This window comes from Pseudovirgaria hyperparasitica (assembly GCF_010093815.1).
Source record: "Pseudovirgaria hyperparasitica strain CBS 121739 unplaced genomic scaffold EJ05scaffold_3, whole genome shotgun sequence".
Lineage (NCBI taxonomy): Eukaryota > Fungi > Ascomycota > Dothideomycetes > Acrospermales > Acrospermaceae > Pseudovirgaria > Pseudovirgaria hyperparasitica.
The window spans coordinates 1,497,753-1,516,263 of NW_022985551.1; the positions used below are offsets into that span (position 1 = coordinate 1,497,753).

The 18,511-nt window shown below is 50.9% G+C and overlaps 8 protein-coding genes across 8 annotated transcripts; 1 reads left to right on the forward strand and 7 right to left on the reverse strand.

Moving 5' to 3' along the window:
• Positions 1-14: 14 nt before the first annotated feature.
• EJ05DRAFT_255632 (uncharacterized protein) lies at positions 15-1,356 on the reverse strand. The gene is made up of 2 exons (XM_033740209.1): positions 1,193-1,356; positions 15-1,115 (listed from the first exon to the last, which is right to left on the reverse strand). The coding sequence occupies exons 1-2, from the start codon at positions 1,295-1,297 to the stop codon at positions 333-335; spliced, it is 888 nt and encodes a 295-aa protein (XP_033603634.1). The 5' UTR covers positions 1,298-1,356; the 3' UTR covers positions 15-332.
• Positions 1,357-1,598: 242 nt separating this feature from the next.
• EJ05DRAFT_435562 (Adaptor protein complex AP-2 alpha subunit) lies at positions 1,599-4,838 on the reverse strand (the record flags this gene model as incomplete). The annotated part of the gene is made up of 8 exons (XM_033741703.1): positions 1,599-1,703; positions 1,753-3,695; positions 3,742-4,076; positions 4,129-4,418; positions 4,469-4,512; positions 4,565-4,578; positions 4,629-4,716; positions 4,772-4,838. The coding sequence occupies 8 exons, from the start codon at positions 4,836-4,838 to the stop codon at positions 1,599-1,601; spliced, it is 2,886 nt and encodes a 961-aa protein (XP_033603635.1).
• A 2,175-nt stretch (positions 4,839-7,013) lies between these two features.
• On the reverse strand, positions 7,014-9,164 carry EJ05DRAFT_473728 (uncharacterized protein). Its single transcript, XM_033743453.1, has one exon. It carries the CDS (start codon positions 8,725-8,727, stop codon positions 7,207-7,209), a length of 1,521 nt encoding a protein of 506 aa, XP_033603636.1. The 5' UTR covers positions 8,728-9,164; the 3' UTR covers positions 7,014-7,206.
• A 1,714-nt stretch (positions 9,165-10,878) lies between these two features.
• Positions 10,879-11,708, forward strand: EJ05DRAFT_255714 (uncharacterized protein). The gene has a single exon (XM_033740210.1). It carries the CDS (start codon positions 11,375-11,377, stop codon positions 11,675-11,677), a length of 303 nt encoding a protein of 100 aa, XP_033603637.1. The 5' UTR covers positions 10,879-11,374; the 3' UTR covers positions 11,678-11,708.
• Positions 11,709-11,740: 32 nt separating this feature from the next.
• Positions 11,741-13,374, reverse strand: EJ05DRAFT_497744 (uncharacterized protein; the record flags this gene model as incomplete). The annotated part of the gene is made up of 2 exons (XM_033746581.1): positions 11,741-12,877; positions 12,925-13,374. 2 exons carry the CDS (start codon positions 13,372-13,374, stop codon positions 11,741-11,743), a joined length of 1,587 nt encoding a protein of 528 aa, XP_033603638.1.
• Positions 13,375-13,685: 311 nt separating this feature from the next.
• EJ05DRAFT_255749 (LIP-domain-containing protein) lies at positions 13,686-15,325 on the reverse strand. The gene has a single exon (XM_033740212.1). It carries the CDS (start codon positions 15,079-15,081, stop codon positions 13,738-13,740), a length of 1,344 nt encoding a protein of 447 aa, XP_033603639.1. The 5' UTR covers positions 15,082-15,325; the 3' UTR covers positions 13,686-13,737.
• Positions 15,326-15,872: 547 nt separating this feature from the next.
• EJ05DRAFT_255752 (uncharacterized protein) lies at positions 15,873-16,324 on the reverse strand. Its single transcript, XM_033740213.1, has one exon. The coding sequence runs from the start codon at positions 16,193-16,195 to the stop codon at positions 15,950-15,952; it is 246 nt and encodes an 81-aa protein (XP_033603640.1). The 5' UTR covers positions 16,196-16,324; the 3' UTR covers positions 15,873-15,949.
• Positions 16,060-18,473, reverse strand: EJ05DRAFT_255747 (uncharacterized protein). Its single transcript, XM_033740211.1, has 2 exons — positions 17,176-18,473; positions 16,060-17,124 (listed from the first exon to the last, which is right to left on the reverse strand). Exons 1-2 carry the CDS (start codon positions 18,199-18,201, stop codon positions 16,324-16,326), a joined length of 1,827 nt encoding a protein of 608 aa, XP_033603641.1. The 5' UTR covers positions 18,202-18,473; the 3' UTR covers positions 16,060-16,323.
• Between the last annotated feature and the right edge of the window lie 38 nt (positions 18,474-18,511).

Genomic DNA, 18,511 nt, shown 5'->3' on the forward strand with positions numbered 1-18,511 from the left:
ATGCTAAGAATATGCAGCCTCTCTGTTACGTGTATAAGGTGTATTGCTCTACTCAAGCCTTCTAGCAGCTTTTGACGCTGGCACGGCTTTTCTATATCCTTTGAGAACAGGTAGACGCAGATTTTCTTTTGTGCCGGTCTATACATTGGTAAATCTTGGCTCTCTCCATACATACTCGTGCGTTGGGAGAGCTATCTTGTCGGAGGCGGACGGACTTCTTACGAATGAAGACTTACATTCGCCCTTCATGTCCGACCTGACAACTTCCCACCTGGTCATTCCATGGACAGCACAGTCCTTCTAGATAGATTCCTGCCACTACATCCACTTCCTCAATCCTTCCCCTCCTCAACATCATCCAGGACTTTCGCCTCCCCCTTCGGCGGCCTCTGCCCAAAAATCGTACTGCCCACCCTGACCTCCCCACTGCCCTGCCTAATCGCCTCTTCAAAATCCGCACTCATACCCATACTCAACTCGAGCTCGCCCTCTGGCACACCCAACTCCTGCGCCACACGATCCCTCGTCTCCCTCAAACACACAAAATCCGCATTCTCCTCTCCATCCTTGGCGCTCTGACTCCGCGCAATAGCCCCGATGGTCATCAATCCAAGGAGCTGCAGATGCGGACAGTTGTCACGAATGTGTCTGCAGAGCGCAGCGGTGTCGGCAGGCTCGACGCCGCTCTTGGCAGCTTCTCCAGACGTGTTCACTTGCACGTGCACGCGCAGCTTGTCGAGATCCGTCTTTTCTTTGTCCTCCTCGCCTGATTTCTCGTCCTTCTCGGACGCTAAGCGCTCTACGAGTGCCCGCCGTCCCTTTTCTAGGCCGTCGGCTTTCTTGGCGCTGTCCACGCTGCTCACACACCACAGGCTCTCTACACTTTCCGCCAGTGGCCGTGCCTTGTTGCTCTGCAGACCTCCAATGAAATGCCAGCGTATGGTTTTGGGTAGGATGTCTGCTTTCTGCTGAAGTTCTTGGAGGTAGTTTTCGCCGAAATGGAAGTGAGCAGGTGGGACGCTCGCAGGAAGAGAAGAGGGGTCGAGGGAGGCTGGGTTGTGCAGGGCGAGGATCGTGGATGCGGGATGAAGTTTGGAGACGGCTATGAGGCGAATCTATATCGGCGTTGTCAGTGAGTATAAAATGGTGGACGGTAAATGGGAGGAGCTTGAGGGTCTGAAGAAAGGTTTACCTGTCTTTGCGACTTGTTTGCCGCGGCGACTTGGTCTGCTACATATTTGAGATTTTCGAGCAGTTGGCGCGCGCGTTCGGGTTTAATGTGCATTTCTTGAGGCATGGCGTGGAGTGTGAGTTGAGGGACTCGATGATGATGACGGCGCGGGAGCTAATAGGAGATCTGCAAGGCGATCGGAACGGCGGTATCTCGGATCTTCTGGAATCAAATGCCGACGCAAGATTGGAAACGAGTGACATAACGATAGAAGTGTATTCAGCCAGCATGGAAAGTAGACCACGCTCATCCTTTTTATTCGGAATGCACCTATTCCAATGCTATGTCATAACACCTCATATACCTTCGTATAACCAGCGCTGTGCCTTTTTGATGCCCCTGAAGGTTCAATAACCAAGGCTTCCGACTACTGAGGATGCGCTTCAATACCCTGTGACAATCTTTGCTCCATTAACTTAGCCAGAGGTCCTGGTACAGCATCATCAGTCGCGCGAATAGTCAGTCGGAACATCTGTAGTGGTCAGTACGCTAGGCGTGTCATGACCATGAGCACAACTTACATTTGTTTCAAAATTGGGCTCCAGCCGCAACAAACATCCATATTTGCCTGCTGTCGTATGCAGAATAGTGGCGCCAACTAAATTCTTCTGGTTGGGATCTACGCCATCAAGAATGCCCCACCCAAAACCTTCGACCACCTTCCTGGTGAATGTCATGTTTGCAGTCCGTCTCTTATCAACGAGTCCAAATATTCGTTGCTCCTCGCGAGGTGCGCCTCCAATCTGCTTCCACCTCTTAAAGAAGTTCTCCGCGTCAAGTTTCGTATCCTCCATGTACTTGTGAATGACTACAGGAAGCTGCAAGGTTAGAGCTTGAAGAGCGCCAGCTAGGTACGAGATTCTGATAGTGGGTGGATGCTCAAAGACATTCTTCGCCTCGAACATCGTCATCTGCTGCGTTTGACCATCTGGATGAATTGTGGTTTCTGGAAGCGTTTTTGTGTCCGTCGTCAAATTCTCTGAAGACCTATTGTCTAGAGTCGTGGTGAAAGAGCCCATGGCAAAGGATGACTTGTTAGTAAAGTACATGACAATGCAGCCAAGTTCCTGCCTGTATTCGCTGCGGATGCCAACCTGTATCTGATTGTCTTCGTACAGCACGCCCTCCCTCTTCAGCAGTAGACGATTGTAGCCGATCTCCCAGTCAGGACTGAGATGGGCCGCACTGGCTAGGTTGGGTGTCACGAGCACTTTGTTAGTGTCGACGTTCATGTCCAGACCAGCCAGATCGCTGTTGCCATTCTGATGAGCACCGTTCGTACCGTTAGTTGGTTCTCTCGACGTGTTATTAGCATTGGGGGCGTGCTGTGTGAAGGACCGTTTGAGTCCAGTATGTTGCACAAGGTTGAACTCCTTTGGATCCGCATTTGCATCGCGCCCACCAACGACCCAAGTCCGCTTGTCGCTGGTATTTCCGTGCTTCTGATGTAGCCGAGACAGCAGAGCCGATGCACGTTCTGGAAAAGGAGGCATCTCATCGCAAACTGTGCGAAGTAGATCATCCGTAGGCAATGTGGCCAAAGTGAGATACTCACACGCTCGCTGCTGAAGCTCTGAATCCAGCGTCTGACTATATGCGCGGAATACTTGCAGGAGTTGGGGCTTGATTTCTGGAAACAGGTTGACAAACTTGATGAAGGAGGACAAGATGATGGCCCGCGTGCCCGAAGAGCACCCTCGAAGCTTCGCTTGCAGAGCCATGAACTGTTCAATAGGACTACAGCCTTTGCTATCCGCAATGAGATGTCCAAACTCTCCAAGCAAGTAGCCACCAATCTTTACGAGAGTTTCGTGGCAGTCCTTCTTGATGTATTGAAGTATATGCTGTGCTGCATAGACCTGCAACTCCTCATTATTGGTGACAATCTGAGTAACGCGTTGCCAGACTTCGTCGCTGACGTGGTCTCCGGCCATCGCAATAAGACGAAGCGAGATGTCCACATACCACTGTATGTCAGTTGCGTATTTCTCAGTCAAGATCGCAATCTTCAAGACCATCTCTTCTCGAATCGCATAGTCTGCGGATTGCAGATACTTTAGCAACTCTGCTACGATTGGCTGGGCGTTGGTTGCATCACACATGCTGTAGAGCAAGTCTAATCCCTGGCGACGAACACTGATATCGCGATCCCGAAGAGATCCAATGATGATGCTCTGATTCTCCTTGAGCGGCCCAAGAGTTTCAGATCGTGCAGCCAAGTGAGTCATGGCTTCTAAACCAAGATATCGCACATTTGTCTCTCTAGACTGTATAAATTTCCCAAGCTTGGACGCAACCGATGCCATCAATTCGTGCTCCGTATCGAGATGGATGATGACGTTGATGGCCTCAAATAGAACAGCATTCTGAGCGTTATTTTGCTGGACGTTCTTGGGCATTTCCATGGCAGCCGTCAAGATGGCCTGCAGCGATTCTCGAATTAGGTTGCGAATATGTGTGTCCTCTGGTCTTGTCAATGGAAATCGCACATATGTGGAGGAATGTCTTACGGGATGGTGGATAGTACTGCAATATCTTCAAGAGCTTTACCTGTATCCATGGGCACGGCACTTTGTAGTACAGATAGTCTGCAGAGCATTCGTTGTCCACCACTATAGCTTTAAGTCTTCGAGCAGCCTTTACATAGCTTCCTTTGTATTGGTCTGGGCTCTCCTGTAGCAGAGCCATGACGAGAGATGTGACCGACAGCGCCACTCCCATATCCGGGTCGTCCATCAATGAGATGATGCGCTCTGCCCATTCGAGCTGTACGATTGCAGGGTATTTGCGGAACAGTCGTAGCAATGTTAAGGCCGCCTTTTTCTTTACAAACGCCTTCGACGTCCTGTACCTGGAATCAGCATTCTAGATCTTGTGATGGTGTCCGTATGACCTACGGTGATATTAATAGTCGATGGACGTCCGCACTCAACGACTCTCCCATTTCTTTGCCGCCAACGTTCGCGATCGCATGCAGCGCTAGACAATTGTTAAGCTCATTATGATCCATCAAGTCCTTCCGTATACTATTGACGACCAGATGTAACAGCTCGTGTTGTTCGTGAAGGAACAGAGTAACAGCGAGATACCCAATCTGTTTTTCAGAGTATTTCGTCGCAGAAATTAGATTTACGGCTTCGAGATGGCCAAAGTCGACATTCCAGCCAAGGATATATATGTATAAAAGCTGAGATGTTAGCATGACGACCTGAATAGTACTGGTACCGGAGGTCGCACCTTGCAAACGTATTTCTTCCTGGAGTAGCCATTCATATTCCCATCTGCGTACATAGTCAAAACGAGCCCAGCTGAGATGGTGTCCAGAATCTGTACCTCGAAACTTTTGCCTATGTCGCTCGTCAGCACCATTCTTCGACGAGCGCAATGAAGAGCTTACCGTATATTTGCCAACTCCTTATTGATTCGTTTCTCCTCCAGTTCTCTTGCTCTGGCATTTCGTAAATCTGCAATGAATGACACCAATCCTATCCTACTGTCAATTTCAACTCTAATCCTAGGATATTTTCTGGTTCGCCGTACCGCGCATGGTAGGTACATTGCCTTGGTTGGAATTGCGGCTGAATATGCTGCCAGTCGCGGACGCCATCCTGAGTTTTGAGAGAGCCCAGGGCGCACCCTCGTCTTATTGGGTATATGTACTGCTGGTCTCGACAGAAATGTTGAGGTAGACCCTCTAGTGGCGGACAGGGACCATGTCTTGGGCCTTTTGACTCGACGCAGCTCGGCTGTTTGCCAGGCAGGAGGTGGAGGGTAGCGGGAGAGTTGCAGGATGGATCGGGTCGTCGGCGACACACAATGGCGGGGTGTTCGTATGTTGGAGGTGTATGAAGAGTTGGTGGTATTAGGAGGGAGTCCGACGACTGTATGGATGCAGTATAGACGAATGTTCCAGAGGTGCCTGCGGTCTCTGCCCTGCGTCTGTCGCGCAAGCGCGGCCACTGCGGTGAAAGGTCTTGGCAAGGAGGGACCTCACTCCCCCTGGCCTTGTGGTCTACTACTCACGACACCAAAAATCAATGGATCCAACAATCAGCAGCATATTTCGAGTGTTCATTTGCTCATACATCAGACAGCAGAATCCAGCAAGAACATGTGTGACAGAGCCTTGAGGTCGGTCTGCCTATCTTCAAGAGAAATGTCGCCGTCTACCCGTCTCCACCATTAGTTGCGATATCGTACTCTTCTCCATTGAACGGTTCATTTATTTCGGAAAGCCAACTAGATTGAGAATACTGAGACTTCAAGCGGCGCATTGCCCTGCAGCAGGAACCTTGTCTGCATGCAACGGGTCCGGCAATGAGCTGGCTTGTTTCATGCAAAACCATACTCGTCGATCTTGTTGGCTACTGCCAGAGAACGTTCACATGGTTCGAGCATAGGAACAAGTGCATTGCGACAGGATTCTCAGTATTAGTATTCTGACGGAACCCTTGCGAAGCAGATTCTGGAAAGGACAATCTTCCGCAAGGCCATCCTCGGGCGCTGTGCTATTCGAAAACACTAGTTGCTCAATTGAATTCTTCAAATACGATGAATATCGACCACAAGATTAACCAGCTCGGCATATTGGTCTACAACAAACAATAACAGCAAGCTGGTTATGCACTCTGTCCTAACTCACTAGTCCAGAACAGGCAAGGCTATATTTAGGACTACCCCGGATCTAGCCCGTACCATAGCTTTTGGTACAAGCTCGATCGACTCTTCCGATTCTCCCTTTCCAGGCAGGTATCGATCGCCGAAACTCAACCACATCTCGATCCGTCCTAGAAAGCAGTCAACAACTCATGAAAGCTCCACTGTTATGCAACACCAGTATTTGTGACAGTATGGCGGTCTGCCATCGCCAACGAAGAGCAGGACTGTGCTTTGGCGTTTGATCCAGCCTAAAATGGGCACGCGCGCGGATAAAGTGGTAAGGATTGATGAAAATGCCACCATAGCGTTTTCACTGAGACATTAATGGCAATAATGATCGCACAATGCCCTATATATAATACCACCGCCTCGTACGCCCACCGTAAGTCCTCGGCTCACTTCTTCCTCAGACGTCGGATCGGCGTACGGGACTTTTCGACTTTGACAGCCAAACGTGGCTACAACCGCACACAATACCAGCGATATGTCGAAATCTTCACCCATCAGATTTTTCGTCGCTTTACTTGCTCTCGTCCAGGTTGCATGCTGTCTGCTCAATATCATGAACCTTTTCGCTCCACCAGCCGCAAAGGCATTGCTGTCAAAAGTAGCTACCATCAAATGGCCGCTGTCCTTTGATTATGCCGTGCGAGACACGCCCCTCACCTGAGACATCAGCCACCTTTGTCAAGCGATGCTGTGTTTCATGCTCTGTCTTGCATGCGCCGGAATGCAAGCCATTCATTCCAGACCAACTCACACAACGGCCAAGAACCTCACATTCGTCCGCAAATGCTAGCACGAGCAATGATATCAACTGCTGCCACAATGCAGGAGGCACGGCAACTCGAGTGCTACTCATGAGAAACGATTTGGGCCCTGCCTTGGCTTCAACATCCTACGAGCAAATCTATCGACTCGACCTTGAAGACCTAGCCTCCGAGCATGGAATGCTACTGGGCTTAGAGGTTTGCTGGTTCGTCGGAGCCAACAGTCCGGATATAAGCGGTCACTGCTTGGATATGTCGCGAGAGAAACAAATTGTGCAAATGTACTTTGCATCAGAGACGCTTCGTCCAAGAAATCACGGAAGTGGGCAAGGGGGTTTGCGTTTGAGAGCAGGAAACAACATCTCTATATGTCTGACATGACCAGGACTTATATGTGTATATATTCAAGCGTAAACAAAAGACATAACCACTATGCGCCACCTATTTGCTGCGTGTCTAGAACTAAGCCAAAAAACTGTGTATCGTCGCACCAAACACCGTAGTCCCAACACGACAAAATGCCCCCAACTCCCCAGCTCTTTCCATCTACCATCCAAACTTCTCGACGCAAACCCTCACATCCCTCCCCATCCCCACCATCCCCGCACACGCATTGCGTACATCGCGATTCATCCCGTCCGGGCCGCTCACAACAACTCCCGTCCTTCCGTCCTCCTGTGCTACCCAGTGGCCCACTATCCCCACTACATCAGGCCGTCCCGCCCGTTCCGTAGCCGCCGGAACAGCAACCTCCAATCCCCACGCCACAAGCTCCTCCATCTTCTCCTTCGGCAGCCACTCCGCATGCTTCTCGGAATGGACAACCCAGAGCAACCTCACACGCCGTCGCCTATTCTCTCCATTGCTGCCCGACAAAGCGAGCACATTCTCGGCATCGCAATGCCGTGGATGTAGCAGCGCATACAAGAGCGGGTACGCAACTGCAATGCCCGAGCCGCCTACCACCAAGATCGCGGAATCCGCGCTCTCGAGTACGTCTAGCGCGTGCGGACTCCCGTACGGCCCGTCGACGCGCATGCGGACGCTGGAATGGGTGCGTGCGTAGGCAAGAAGGGACGCGCTAAAGCCGGCTCGAGCGCGGACGAGGAGCGTCAGCCATGCGTGCGACGATGCGGTGGTAGAGGTGCTTGTGGGCGCGGCTGAGAAGATTGTGAATGGGTGTGCTTGTAGGGCGGCGGAGCGTGAGAGCGCGGGGATGGTCACGAAGACATGATCGGTAGGAGCCCAGCCATGAGAGATGTTTGCGTGGAGGAAGGGCGTGGTTGGGGGTAGATGCCAGTTTGCGGAGATGAGGAGGGTGTGTACGTCGGGGAGGATGGTGAGGGATGCAGTGATGGTTGTGCGTTTGAGCGTAAGACGAAACAGGATGCGATCCGTGAGGAATATGAGCACAGAAGCGAGGACGTAGATCTGCGCCGTGGGGAAATGGAAGTATGCGAATAGAAGTGCGAGGGCTTGGAAGACGATGTGCGAGGCGAGGAAAAGCTCGTACCAGCGTTGTCGGAACGAGCTTAGGGATGTAACGTACAGCGTTTCGTATGATATAAACGCGCCGAGGCCGAGGATGACGAGATTTGTGCTTATGAAGCGCAATAAAGTGAATCCTTCGGGTCGTAGGTCGATATACCAGACGATGATCATGCCGAGGAAATGCAGAAGCGCGGTCAGACACATGAGTTCGCCGAGACGACGGTGCCAGATGTTGAGAGATTCATAAGAGATCCCAGTGAGCCAGCGAATCGGCTGGTTTTTGGCGCCAAACAGGTAGAGGAAAGGGAGGTTGGCAACGAAGATAAGACCCAGGCGGTCGGCGAAGACAAAAAAGAGGTCGAGGCGGAAGGGGATGCGATACACGGCGTAGAAGATGTTGATGGCTAGGAAAAGAATTATAGCAAGAGACGTAAGGTTTGAGGGGAGAACCTTGTCAAAGTAGGGGATGTTGGCAGGTTGATACATCGCCCAGGCTTTGATCTTGTTCTTGATTCTTGGCTTCTTTGTTGCTGATATTCCTAATAGAGGTTTCCTTTCGTTGTCGTGGCTGTCCATTTCATATGGCGAAGTCTCTATTCCTACGACTGTACTACTCCCTGAGGTCATTCCATCGTCTCTTTCCGTCAGCAATTCTGTGTCCACGGTCTGCGGTCTCGAGTCTTTCTCTTTATTGTCCCCCTTTCGCCACCTCCTGCTTCTCCTCTGCCATACATCTACTCCGTTCCAAATTGTGAATCCAGCTAGTATCATCAATAGCACTCCATTATAGCTTGGTACAAATCTCCGAGAGAACAGTATACCATTCACTAACTCTTTGAATTTCTCAGGGTCCTGGGGTGCCTTGCCGAAGCCTAGGGTTCCGACAGCACCACCGGTTATCTTTCGAGAGTGTATAAGGCGTGTACGAATGGCAGCGACGAGCCAGCCGTCATCTGCGCTTATGGCTGTCGCCATGTATGTCGTCGTCTCGGATATATAGGTGTTGATGGTGGTACAGGTTCGAGATCCGAAAGATCTTATCAGATCAGATGAGATAGCGCGGGGACGGACACGGCACGTGGGTTCGGGTGGGTCTGCGAGTCATGCTCGCTCTTTACATGAATCATATTGATCGCTTTTGCGTTTTAGCTGCTAGTTAGCTGCTAGTTAGCTGCCTAAATATGGTCAACGTCGATGCTAGTATATGGAATTAGTTCTGTGACAAAGAACACAGCCTGAGTTCACGTGGTCTTCCCGGTTTCTGATCATCTTTCAGTTCCATGTATGATTCCTAATTCACCAAAAAAATTCGTCTTATAGTAGACTTCACACCGTTCCGCAAAAAATCGTTGAGTTGAGGCTCTCTCACCCAATGACCCACTGAAGTAGCATGCAGTACTCGATGTGCAAACGAGCAGGACCGAATTGACAGAGCAAGTGTCTACACGTCCACCAGACTTCCAACAGGATCTACCAACCCCGGACATCTTCATGGTCATCACACATCCTTTAAATCTCCAATTGCGAGCAGTGAAGAACTACATAGCTCTAGGATACGAACAGTGGCGCAAATCCATCCCGACATTGTTGTCAAGGCTGGTCTATATCTAGACCTGGACGATGTGCCCATGATCGAGCACATCAATCATGTTTCAAAGCACTTTCCTCTACCTTTAGGATCACTAACCTTCATGGGCAAGACATATATATTTATATTCATGACGCGCATCATTGGATCCTCCTTAGAAGAGCTGTAGCATTCTCTCTCGGCAGACCAAAAATCTCTGTGCGCGATCAGCTTGATGTCATACTCCTGGAGCCTAGAGCCTTACCACCACCTCCTACGCAGCTTGGCGGGGACGCACCTCCGAGGTGCAGAAGAAAGCTACGGACTAGTATTATGCTGATCAATAATGAGGCTGGGTACAATGGCTTTCTTCCATCGACGATACGTTCAAGAATCACGTAAAGGTCTAAGGAAATTCATATTAACAAAGTGTCTATGCTCAGATTATCGTGTCATCATGACGCATGGTGACTTCCACCCGAGGAACATCGTAGCAAAGCTTCATGAAGAGCGCGTTACGATAAAGGGTAGGGTTGACTTGGACAGTGATGGCTCGTACACGCAGTACTGGGAGTACTTGAAATTCCTATATACTATGCCCTCTGTTGGGGAGGATGATTGGTGGTATTATTTGCCAGTATTGGGGTTGGGAGAGAATCATAACGAATGGGCCGTGGTCATGGTGCTCGAGAGTATTATTGAATGAATCCTGATGACCTCTCATTCCACAGCGCAAGTCTCCCCTCGACTCGTTAAACTACTCATTATATCTAGCTTCGAGGAAGTTTTTGATCTGTTGATGGTCGTGGTCATCGATGATGCCGTCAGCATTCGCGGCATCGAGTACTTCGAAAACATATGCCTGACAATCCCAGGCTGCGCTGTCTGTGTGTGGCTTACAGCTTCGAGCATTCTGAGTAAATCCTTCGACATCGTCGATCTGAGTCACAAAGACATCCGTTATGTGGCGACTGGAGTGCTCCGGTGGTTCATTATCCCATTCTGCGAGTTTGTAAACTCCAGAATCTCCCTCAGCTTCGAAAACTCGCGATCAGTCGGGACCTTTCAGCTTGATAGCCCAATGGTGGACATTCCCGTCCTTTGGCTTGTATATAGCGACAAACACTTCTGTCATCTACCATGTCCGTCAGTTTATCACTAGCATCATCCGGAGCGAGAGCACTTACAATGAAAAATCGTGGACGTGTAAGGGTAGGTCGAACCCTTTTTTTTCTGTTTAAGAAGACACGCGTGGTTACTAGTGCTAAGAGTGATAGAAATTAGGCAGCCAACTGATTGCGCCGGCTTGGCGCTTCCGCGCCTTCATTCCAGAAGGTCATGACTAGTAGTAAAACCTGACAGCCTTGTTTGTCTATAAATCTGGTCAGGAATTCTTCTCGCAAGTGTGCGTTGGCAAGTGCGTATTAAACAATCGGGTCAAGACATGTTCATCATTCTTGACATTGTAAAGCCCACACACAACGCCATCCAGGCACCAGAGTCAATATGTCTCACATACAATCTTGACATTCTTTGGGTTTTGTAGTACAACATATAAGCTTGGCCATAGTCTTCTCAGCTATCAATATCAACATCTCCGACTTTCATAAACTTCAGTGTTGTACCATAGTCGCGCCACCGAATCTACCCTCAAAAATGTCTGACAGTGATTCCTCCAGTATTGAGGAAGCCGTTGTTGGTATTGTATTAACTGCTACTTCAGCACCCAATTATTCCTTGGCAGTGAAGTCTGGCCAATCCGCAAAAGCTGACAGAGAAGCAAAAAAGGTAGCAAAGGAACAAGAAGCTAAGAAAGCAGAAGAAGCCAAGAAAGCAGAAGAAGCCAAGAAAGCAGAAGAAGCCAAGAAAGCAGAAGAAGCCAAGAAAGCAGAAGAAGCCAAGAAAGCAGAGGAGGCTAAGAAAGGGGAGGAGATCAAGAAAGAGGGCACCGACAAATAGTGGACTGCTCAATGGCAAGTGTAATGGCCACACGGCACGACACATACATTCGGAACGATCTCCTTACTCTTGCTTCACAATCCCTATCTTTCCGTCCGGTTGTTCGCTGCACGGCTCTTCCTTGCCAAACGCACGGCGGAGCTCCAAATCATACTGCTTCTGGTCATTGACTTTCTGTTCGACCACCATCCCGGAATCTTCTCTCCAGAATCTCGACAGCACTTTTTCGCATTCGGGCGACAAGTAGGGGGAGAATCGAGGGCAGATATGCTCTTCAATAACGAAAAGTATAGCGTTGAAAGACTCCAAAGAATACCAAAACCACACTCCTCTTGACTCCCACATTTTATTCATAATCCTGGCAAGTGAAAAGTTGCGCTCCGATGCCATTCCACGCTCCTCTTCTTCAAACATATGCATAAATTCTTGGCGAACCCTGTTGAATTCATCGAAATGTTCGTTTCGTAGTTCGTCAATGCAACGTCCGGTGAGCCAGTAAGGGACGGCAAGCATCTCTACTGGTAGAGCACATACCCATTCTAAATCAATGAGACACGTGATGTTCCATTCTTCATCAACAAAGATGTTGCTCGCGTGGAAATCGGTAAATTGGAGAATGAATGGGCCATTACGGCGCTCACGTCTGATGTAATGATGCGATAGTGCACGGAGTAACGTTCTGATAGACATCTGGCTGCGGCAGTCTTCAGCGCTATAGACAGCATTAGGGTTACTAACAAGATATTCATCATGCATGGAAATCATATCAGATACGAATGGCTCCGTTTGCAGATACGTGTCGTTTTGTTGTATTATTCTTGGTACGCCATCGTTCTCTAACATCATGGTCGCGCAAGTAAGTGGACGATTCAATAATGTTATAGTGCAATCATGATTAAATCGGAAAGCGCCTATTCTAGGCTGAGGTATGCGGGCAAGAGAGAGCATGAGGTGCGCTATGCCTTTTTCTAGCCTTTTTCGACGGTCTGGATCTTCTCGCCACATCTCCCATGTATTAGAAAGCACCTGGCCCGTTTCGGGTTTGATATATTCGAGTAACATGTAGGCAGTAGGTAGGTTATGGACGATTGAGATCGGGGTGTACTTCGAGAGCTCTGGATAGCAAAAGACACGGTAGATAGAGCGCCAGAACAGACATCTAAGGCGAACGTAGAACGGGCGTTTCTCCTCACGTGTATACTATACGCTTTTTAGCAGGTAATTGACAAAGTCAAAGCACCACCTACATGACGCTGGTCCAAGGACCCAAAGCCATGTAGGAACGGGATGCGGATATCAGAGCATTTCTTCTGCATCCAGACATATGTGCCCACTTCGCAGCTGAGTTTTTCGTCCACTGTACCAGGATACCTCTCTTCAGCAAGCTTGTGTGGCATTGGGCAGCGCAGGACAAACTTCTTCCCTATACCACGAGATGTCACCTCTACTAGCACACAGATGTTGAAGCTGCCTTGGATCCATAGTTGCGGTGGAAGGACTACGCAGGTGTCGTTCCGACTAATTTGAAGGTGGTGTCTAGTGAGAGCGCAGATAGTGTCTCTACAGTCCCATAGTTTTTGGTAGAGGTCCCTTGTCGCCCGGACATCCGCTATCTGATGGAGGATGTTTCTTTCTTTCTTCGAGGCCGAGGTATACGTGCTAGGAGCGCGGTCAAGGTATTCGACACCGTCGAGCATGGTGATGGTTGATGGAAATGCACGGATGACTGGCATAGGTGTTGCAATGCAACCCCTGACTCCACCCAGCCTGAAACCCCTTGATCCGTGCGCTGAAACAGCCCACAGTAGTTCAGCCTGAGCCGAGGAGCTAAGCATGTCTTCCAGATTAGGGAAACATTCCAGAACACCAATGCATGGATGTTTACAACATCGAGCTCCGACATCATTAAAAGCACAATGATGACGACAGTGACCACAATGACCACAATGACCACAATTACCACAATTACCACAATGACCACAGTGACCACAATGCCGTAAACAGATATTCATCATTAAGATCGTTCACATTAATTATCTGCAATTACACACAAGTAGAACCTAGCCCGAAATATGCAGGCCCAAATTGCCACCCAACAAAACTTTGATCGCTGCAATCAGCTCCTTGCCAATGGCAATCCCGGTGCCAAAGTCCGGCACAGTGATCGCGACAGGAATCATCACGCACTTCTTCAACGTAACTGGCTTCCCGTTCAGCCTATCTGAAATCCAATTCAGCGCACTCGCACTTCCCGTGATCGCCTCGCTGATGTGCTCGCCGATGATATTCTTCCGGTACTCGATGATGGCGCCCTTCCCACACAGAGTGTCGACCAGTTTGTCCGTATCCGCCACAGGACTGATCTCGTCCGCAGCAGCCTTGTACACATACATCGGCATCGTCGGAGTCCCGTGAACACCCATGAGTCCCGCCGAGCCCAAAACACTGCTGGGCACCGGGTCCTTGGACAGCTCCTTGCCGCCATCAAAGTATGTGAACAAATCCTTGTTCCCACCGGCACTGGCCGTCTGCTGGAGGCAGCCATTCGCAATCTTGAAGAACTCCTCCTTCTTCTCCGCAATCAGGTGCTGGTTCGCGTACTCGGTCAGGTTCGGGAACGCCTTGATGAAGCCGTATATGCCACTGAACGCCAGCCCCGCGAAGAAGCCCTTGTTGATCGTCTCAAGAACAGACTGGATGTCGGGCACCAGCCCGCCCAGCGCGACGCCCTGGAACTTGAGCTCTGGCGCATACTGTGGCTGCAGCTCCGCCGCCCACTCGCTGGCCAGCGATCCGCCCGAGTAGCCCCACATTGCGTATCGCGCGTTGCTGGCTAGGCCGGCGGATTTGGGCGCTTCGTTGAGGGCGGCGCGCACGCTGTCGAGGGTTGCGTAGCCGGCGGCTGTCCCGACGGTGTAGACGGCGTTGAGTCCTTCATAGTCTGACGACACGACGTACCAGCCCTGGTCCAGCGCGGCGGCGATCATGATGATGTCGGCGAGGGCGGTGGTGTTGGCGCCGCTCTGGATGGCATAGCTGGGGCTGCAGTCGTTCTTTGCCGAGTCGTAGGCCTGCTGGTATGCGAGGAGCTTAGTTGGGTCTGCTTTGAAGGGCTTGAGCAGGGTGGTTACTGCGGCAGCTGGGTTACCGAGGGCGTCGGTGGTGCGGTAGAGGTACTGGTATACGGCCTCGACTTTCTCGTTGCCGCCCAGGTTTGGCATCAGACCAGACAGGTTGGGGGGCACTTGACGTTTATCAATGACGGTGCCGGGGCTGTATGATGCAATGTTGGGGGGAGTTCGATAGAAGGGGTCCTGCGACGGGATGGTGACGCGGCTAAGGAGGGCTGCCGCGGAGGAGAGCGTGATGCCCGAGAGGAGCGTGAGTGTCGTGGTGAGCTTCATGATGGCGATAAGGGGCACTCCAGAGAACCAGCTGAGAGAGACAGAGAGAGAGAGGTATGGGGTTGCAGACAAAGAGCTCGCTGAACAAAAGGAAAAATTGTGAAGGCATCAAGCCCCTATATATATATAAATCCTCAACGATAGCCCAAACCAAGACGCCATCGTCCCGATCTTTCGTTTCGTTTTCGTTACGATCCCACGGATATCCCAAAAAAAGACGAGACGCAGCCCTAAACTAGCCCAGACTACTCACCTGCACTCCGGAAGACCCTCACCCTCGAATCTAAAAGGGGTGTTTACCCCAGAGTGGGCTTAGCGCTGATTCAACGCCAGTAAAACATGGCCAATCACAGGCCGGTAATACTGTCCACGCCCCACACCCCCCTTGCCACCAGTGGTGTCGTGCCGGCGCCCTAACGGTCTCATCGATGGTTCGGCGCTCCATACGGCTTAGCCGATCCATCTCCGATCAAGTCCGGAGAACCAAACATGGCCCTCGGATCACGCAGCTGTCGTGGCTCGTTTTGTCGTGCATTTGTTGATGTAGCCCTCTATGCACGATGCGCCCAGTGGAGAATCCGGGGTGCGTTTTCGCGGGGAGCCCGTTCGTTTGTGGAGAGAGCCCAGGGTCACCGCTTGGCCGAGGCGGGGATGCGGTCACATGTGGGCTTTTCCTCTCCCTTTTCTTTTCGATTTTGCGGAGGAGGGGCGTGACGATATCGAACAAGCAGTGTTCGTAGCCGGAGTTGAGCGGGGCTGGGTGTCGTGATGTTAGGCTTGGGCGCGGAGAGGGGTCGAGGAGGCAATGTTGATACGATGGCCTTGGAAGTCCGGGGACATTGCTGTGATTTGATTATAATAATGATCTTCAGGCAGGTTTATTGGGTGTAAGTGCGTGCGTCGTGCTCGTCATGGTGTCGTCAGATGCTCGGACATTGTGCGCGAGAAATAAAAGAGAGAGATTATGTATTTGCCGCCTGCGGTCTAACTGTGTATGATGTCCAACGCGCGACTCGGCATAATTCATCAGTGCAGTGAACAGACAGCAAAACAGAAATATGCTGATTGCGGAGAAACGCGCTCGCTCGCTTGCAATAACGCTTGCAGAAACCATGCTGATGCCATATGTCCGCGTTTTCAGATGAAACAGAATAGAAGAAGCGCCTTACTATGCGAGCCGAACGAATGTAGCGGACAAAGGAAACATACGTGCTCATCACAGGACCTGCCTGGTTAGTCCACTCAAGCACTTTCGATCTGCACCCGCTGGCTTTTCCTGTGCTCGGGAACTTCTCCCAGCTGCACTACAGTCGGCACCATAGCCTTGCGCTCGCCGAATCTCTCCAGTCCGTCTTTGTCTGCGCACAGTCCCATGCTATCCTTTCTGCTCCCAGTGGGGCCTCTGGACCTCGTCAGGCTCACGCTCCGCGCAATGCCAACCTGTACCGTGCCATTCCTCATACGACTGGGCTCTAGCGTCTTCGGTAGACGGCAAAGTGCTTCTGCGGTTGGCGGAGAAGTGGGCCTGGACGATTTGCGGGGCGGAAGCGGAGAGCGCTTGCTGGTCTGTCCTTTTGGAGGGGACAAAGTTGGAGGAGATGATATAAGAGCTGGAGATGCGTGTGTGGTAGTCACATGGTCTTGTTTGACAATACCTTGTGACAACTCTTCGGATGGTTCCTCGGTCAAGCAAGTAATGTGGCGTGAATTGGCGGCATCGTCGATTGCAGACGCTTCTTGGGAGAGAGGAGTTTCGTTGATAGCAGGGTACTGAGGCGAGCCAGAACTAGGCGAAGTGGTGGTTTTATTGAACCTATCTGGCTTCAGAGATGAGAAAAATGCCCGAGCTGGTGATTGGACAGGTTCTGTTTGCGAGCGGAGTAGTGGACGACGTATCTCGGTGTCCTGTGGGATTGGTGACGGAGCTCGTGAAGCTCGAGTATCAGGTGGTGGAAATAAGGAAACTGCAAAAGAGGGTGAATTGTATGATGGAGAACTTGCACGGCGCAATGGCTTCAGGTGAGTCCGGTTGGCTGATTGAGTCTGTGGTGGTCAGCTAAGAATTGCAGATACGATCAGCTCTATGATACGGACATTGACTGTGAACTCATCGAGTGGTCTCGATGTATGGCCATTACTATTTTGCCGCCTTGAGAGGAGCGAAGAAGACTCGTCCGGTCTCAGCAAGTGCCCAAACATAACACTGTACCGTTCCATCTGCGACTCGGGTATATCGATGTCCAGCATCAACCCCGAGGACTTCGGCTTTATCGATGTCGAGACCGGGATAGATGTCGCGTCCGGAGCATCGATAGTGACGGCCGGAATTCGTGAACCATTACCCTTTGGTGGTGGCGCCGGATTCGGCTCTTCGTTATAACGATCTGATGATGATTTCTGTTTCTTCATGGACTGCGATGGTTTTACCGTCCTGCTCTTGGTAGGCTCACTCTCTCCTCTCCTCCGTGGACTCGGCCTCTTCCTATCCTCCTCTGACACCAGCGGTGACCCCTGCTTCGGTACCAATACGTGTCGCGGTTGGTCCGGATATGTGCGATAGTCCAACGGCGTCGGCACACGTTGTATCTGCACCTGGTAGAAAGGCTTGCTTGGCAGAGTCCCAGCCTGTTTCTTTCCGAAAATTGATCTCCAGCGACTGAGCTTCTGATCTGGCTTTTTATCGCCGTGATCGCTGGTGTTGGTTGATGATGGGGCTGGGCTTGCAGTTCTCGAGTCGCAGGACGATTCAGGACGATTCCAAGCGACTGCTTGGGATGGGCTCCCCAGCGCCATACCTATTGTGGGATCGTCGTATACCTCCGCAGTATAGTACACACTCGTCGAGACAGGTATCGAGTCGGCTGAAGGCTTCTCCGGATTCGCAGTTCGAGGCTCATCCGATCGCCGGACGGTTCTCAGAGATCTCGACTTCCTGAGACCAGCACGTTGGGGAACACTAGCCGTGGCATCTTGCGATGCCGTCGGCCTAAGAATGTATAGTTCATTGCGTGATGCTGCCTCGGCTCCGGTGACAGCGGATTGTGACACGTCATTTCCACACCGAGCGTCCTTCTGCGACTCCCGGAGTCTCAAAGATCTGGATCGTCCGAGGATTGGCATCGTGTACTATGATGAGCCGTGAATGGAAATGACCGGACAACGCAATGCGTTACGGAAGAACTGCCACACAAAAGACGATATCGAAGAGAAAGTGTGTCGAGGCAGCGAGGATCAGAGAAGAAAAGACAGGCCAACCCAACAGGACCCCCGCTACAGATTAATCATGGCCAGATTAATCATGGCCAGATTAATTACTGACCCCGACAAATGAAGGGAAATTGAAGCCCTGCAAAAGGGTACAAGGAACACTTTAGCCTTGCTACCCATGTCGTAAGTTGAGGAATGCCAGCACGAGCCAGTAAAAGCGCTT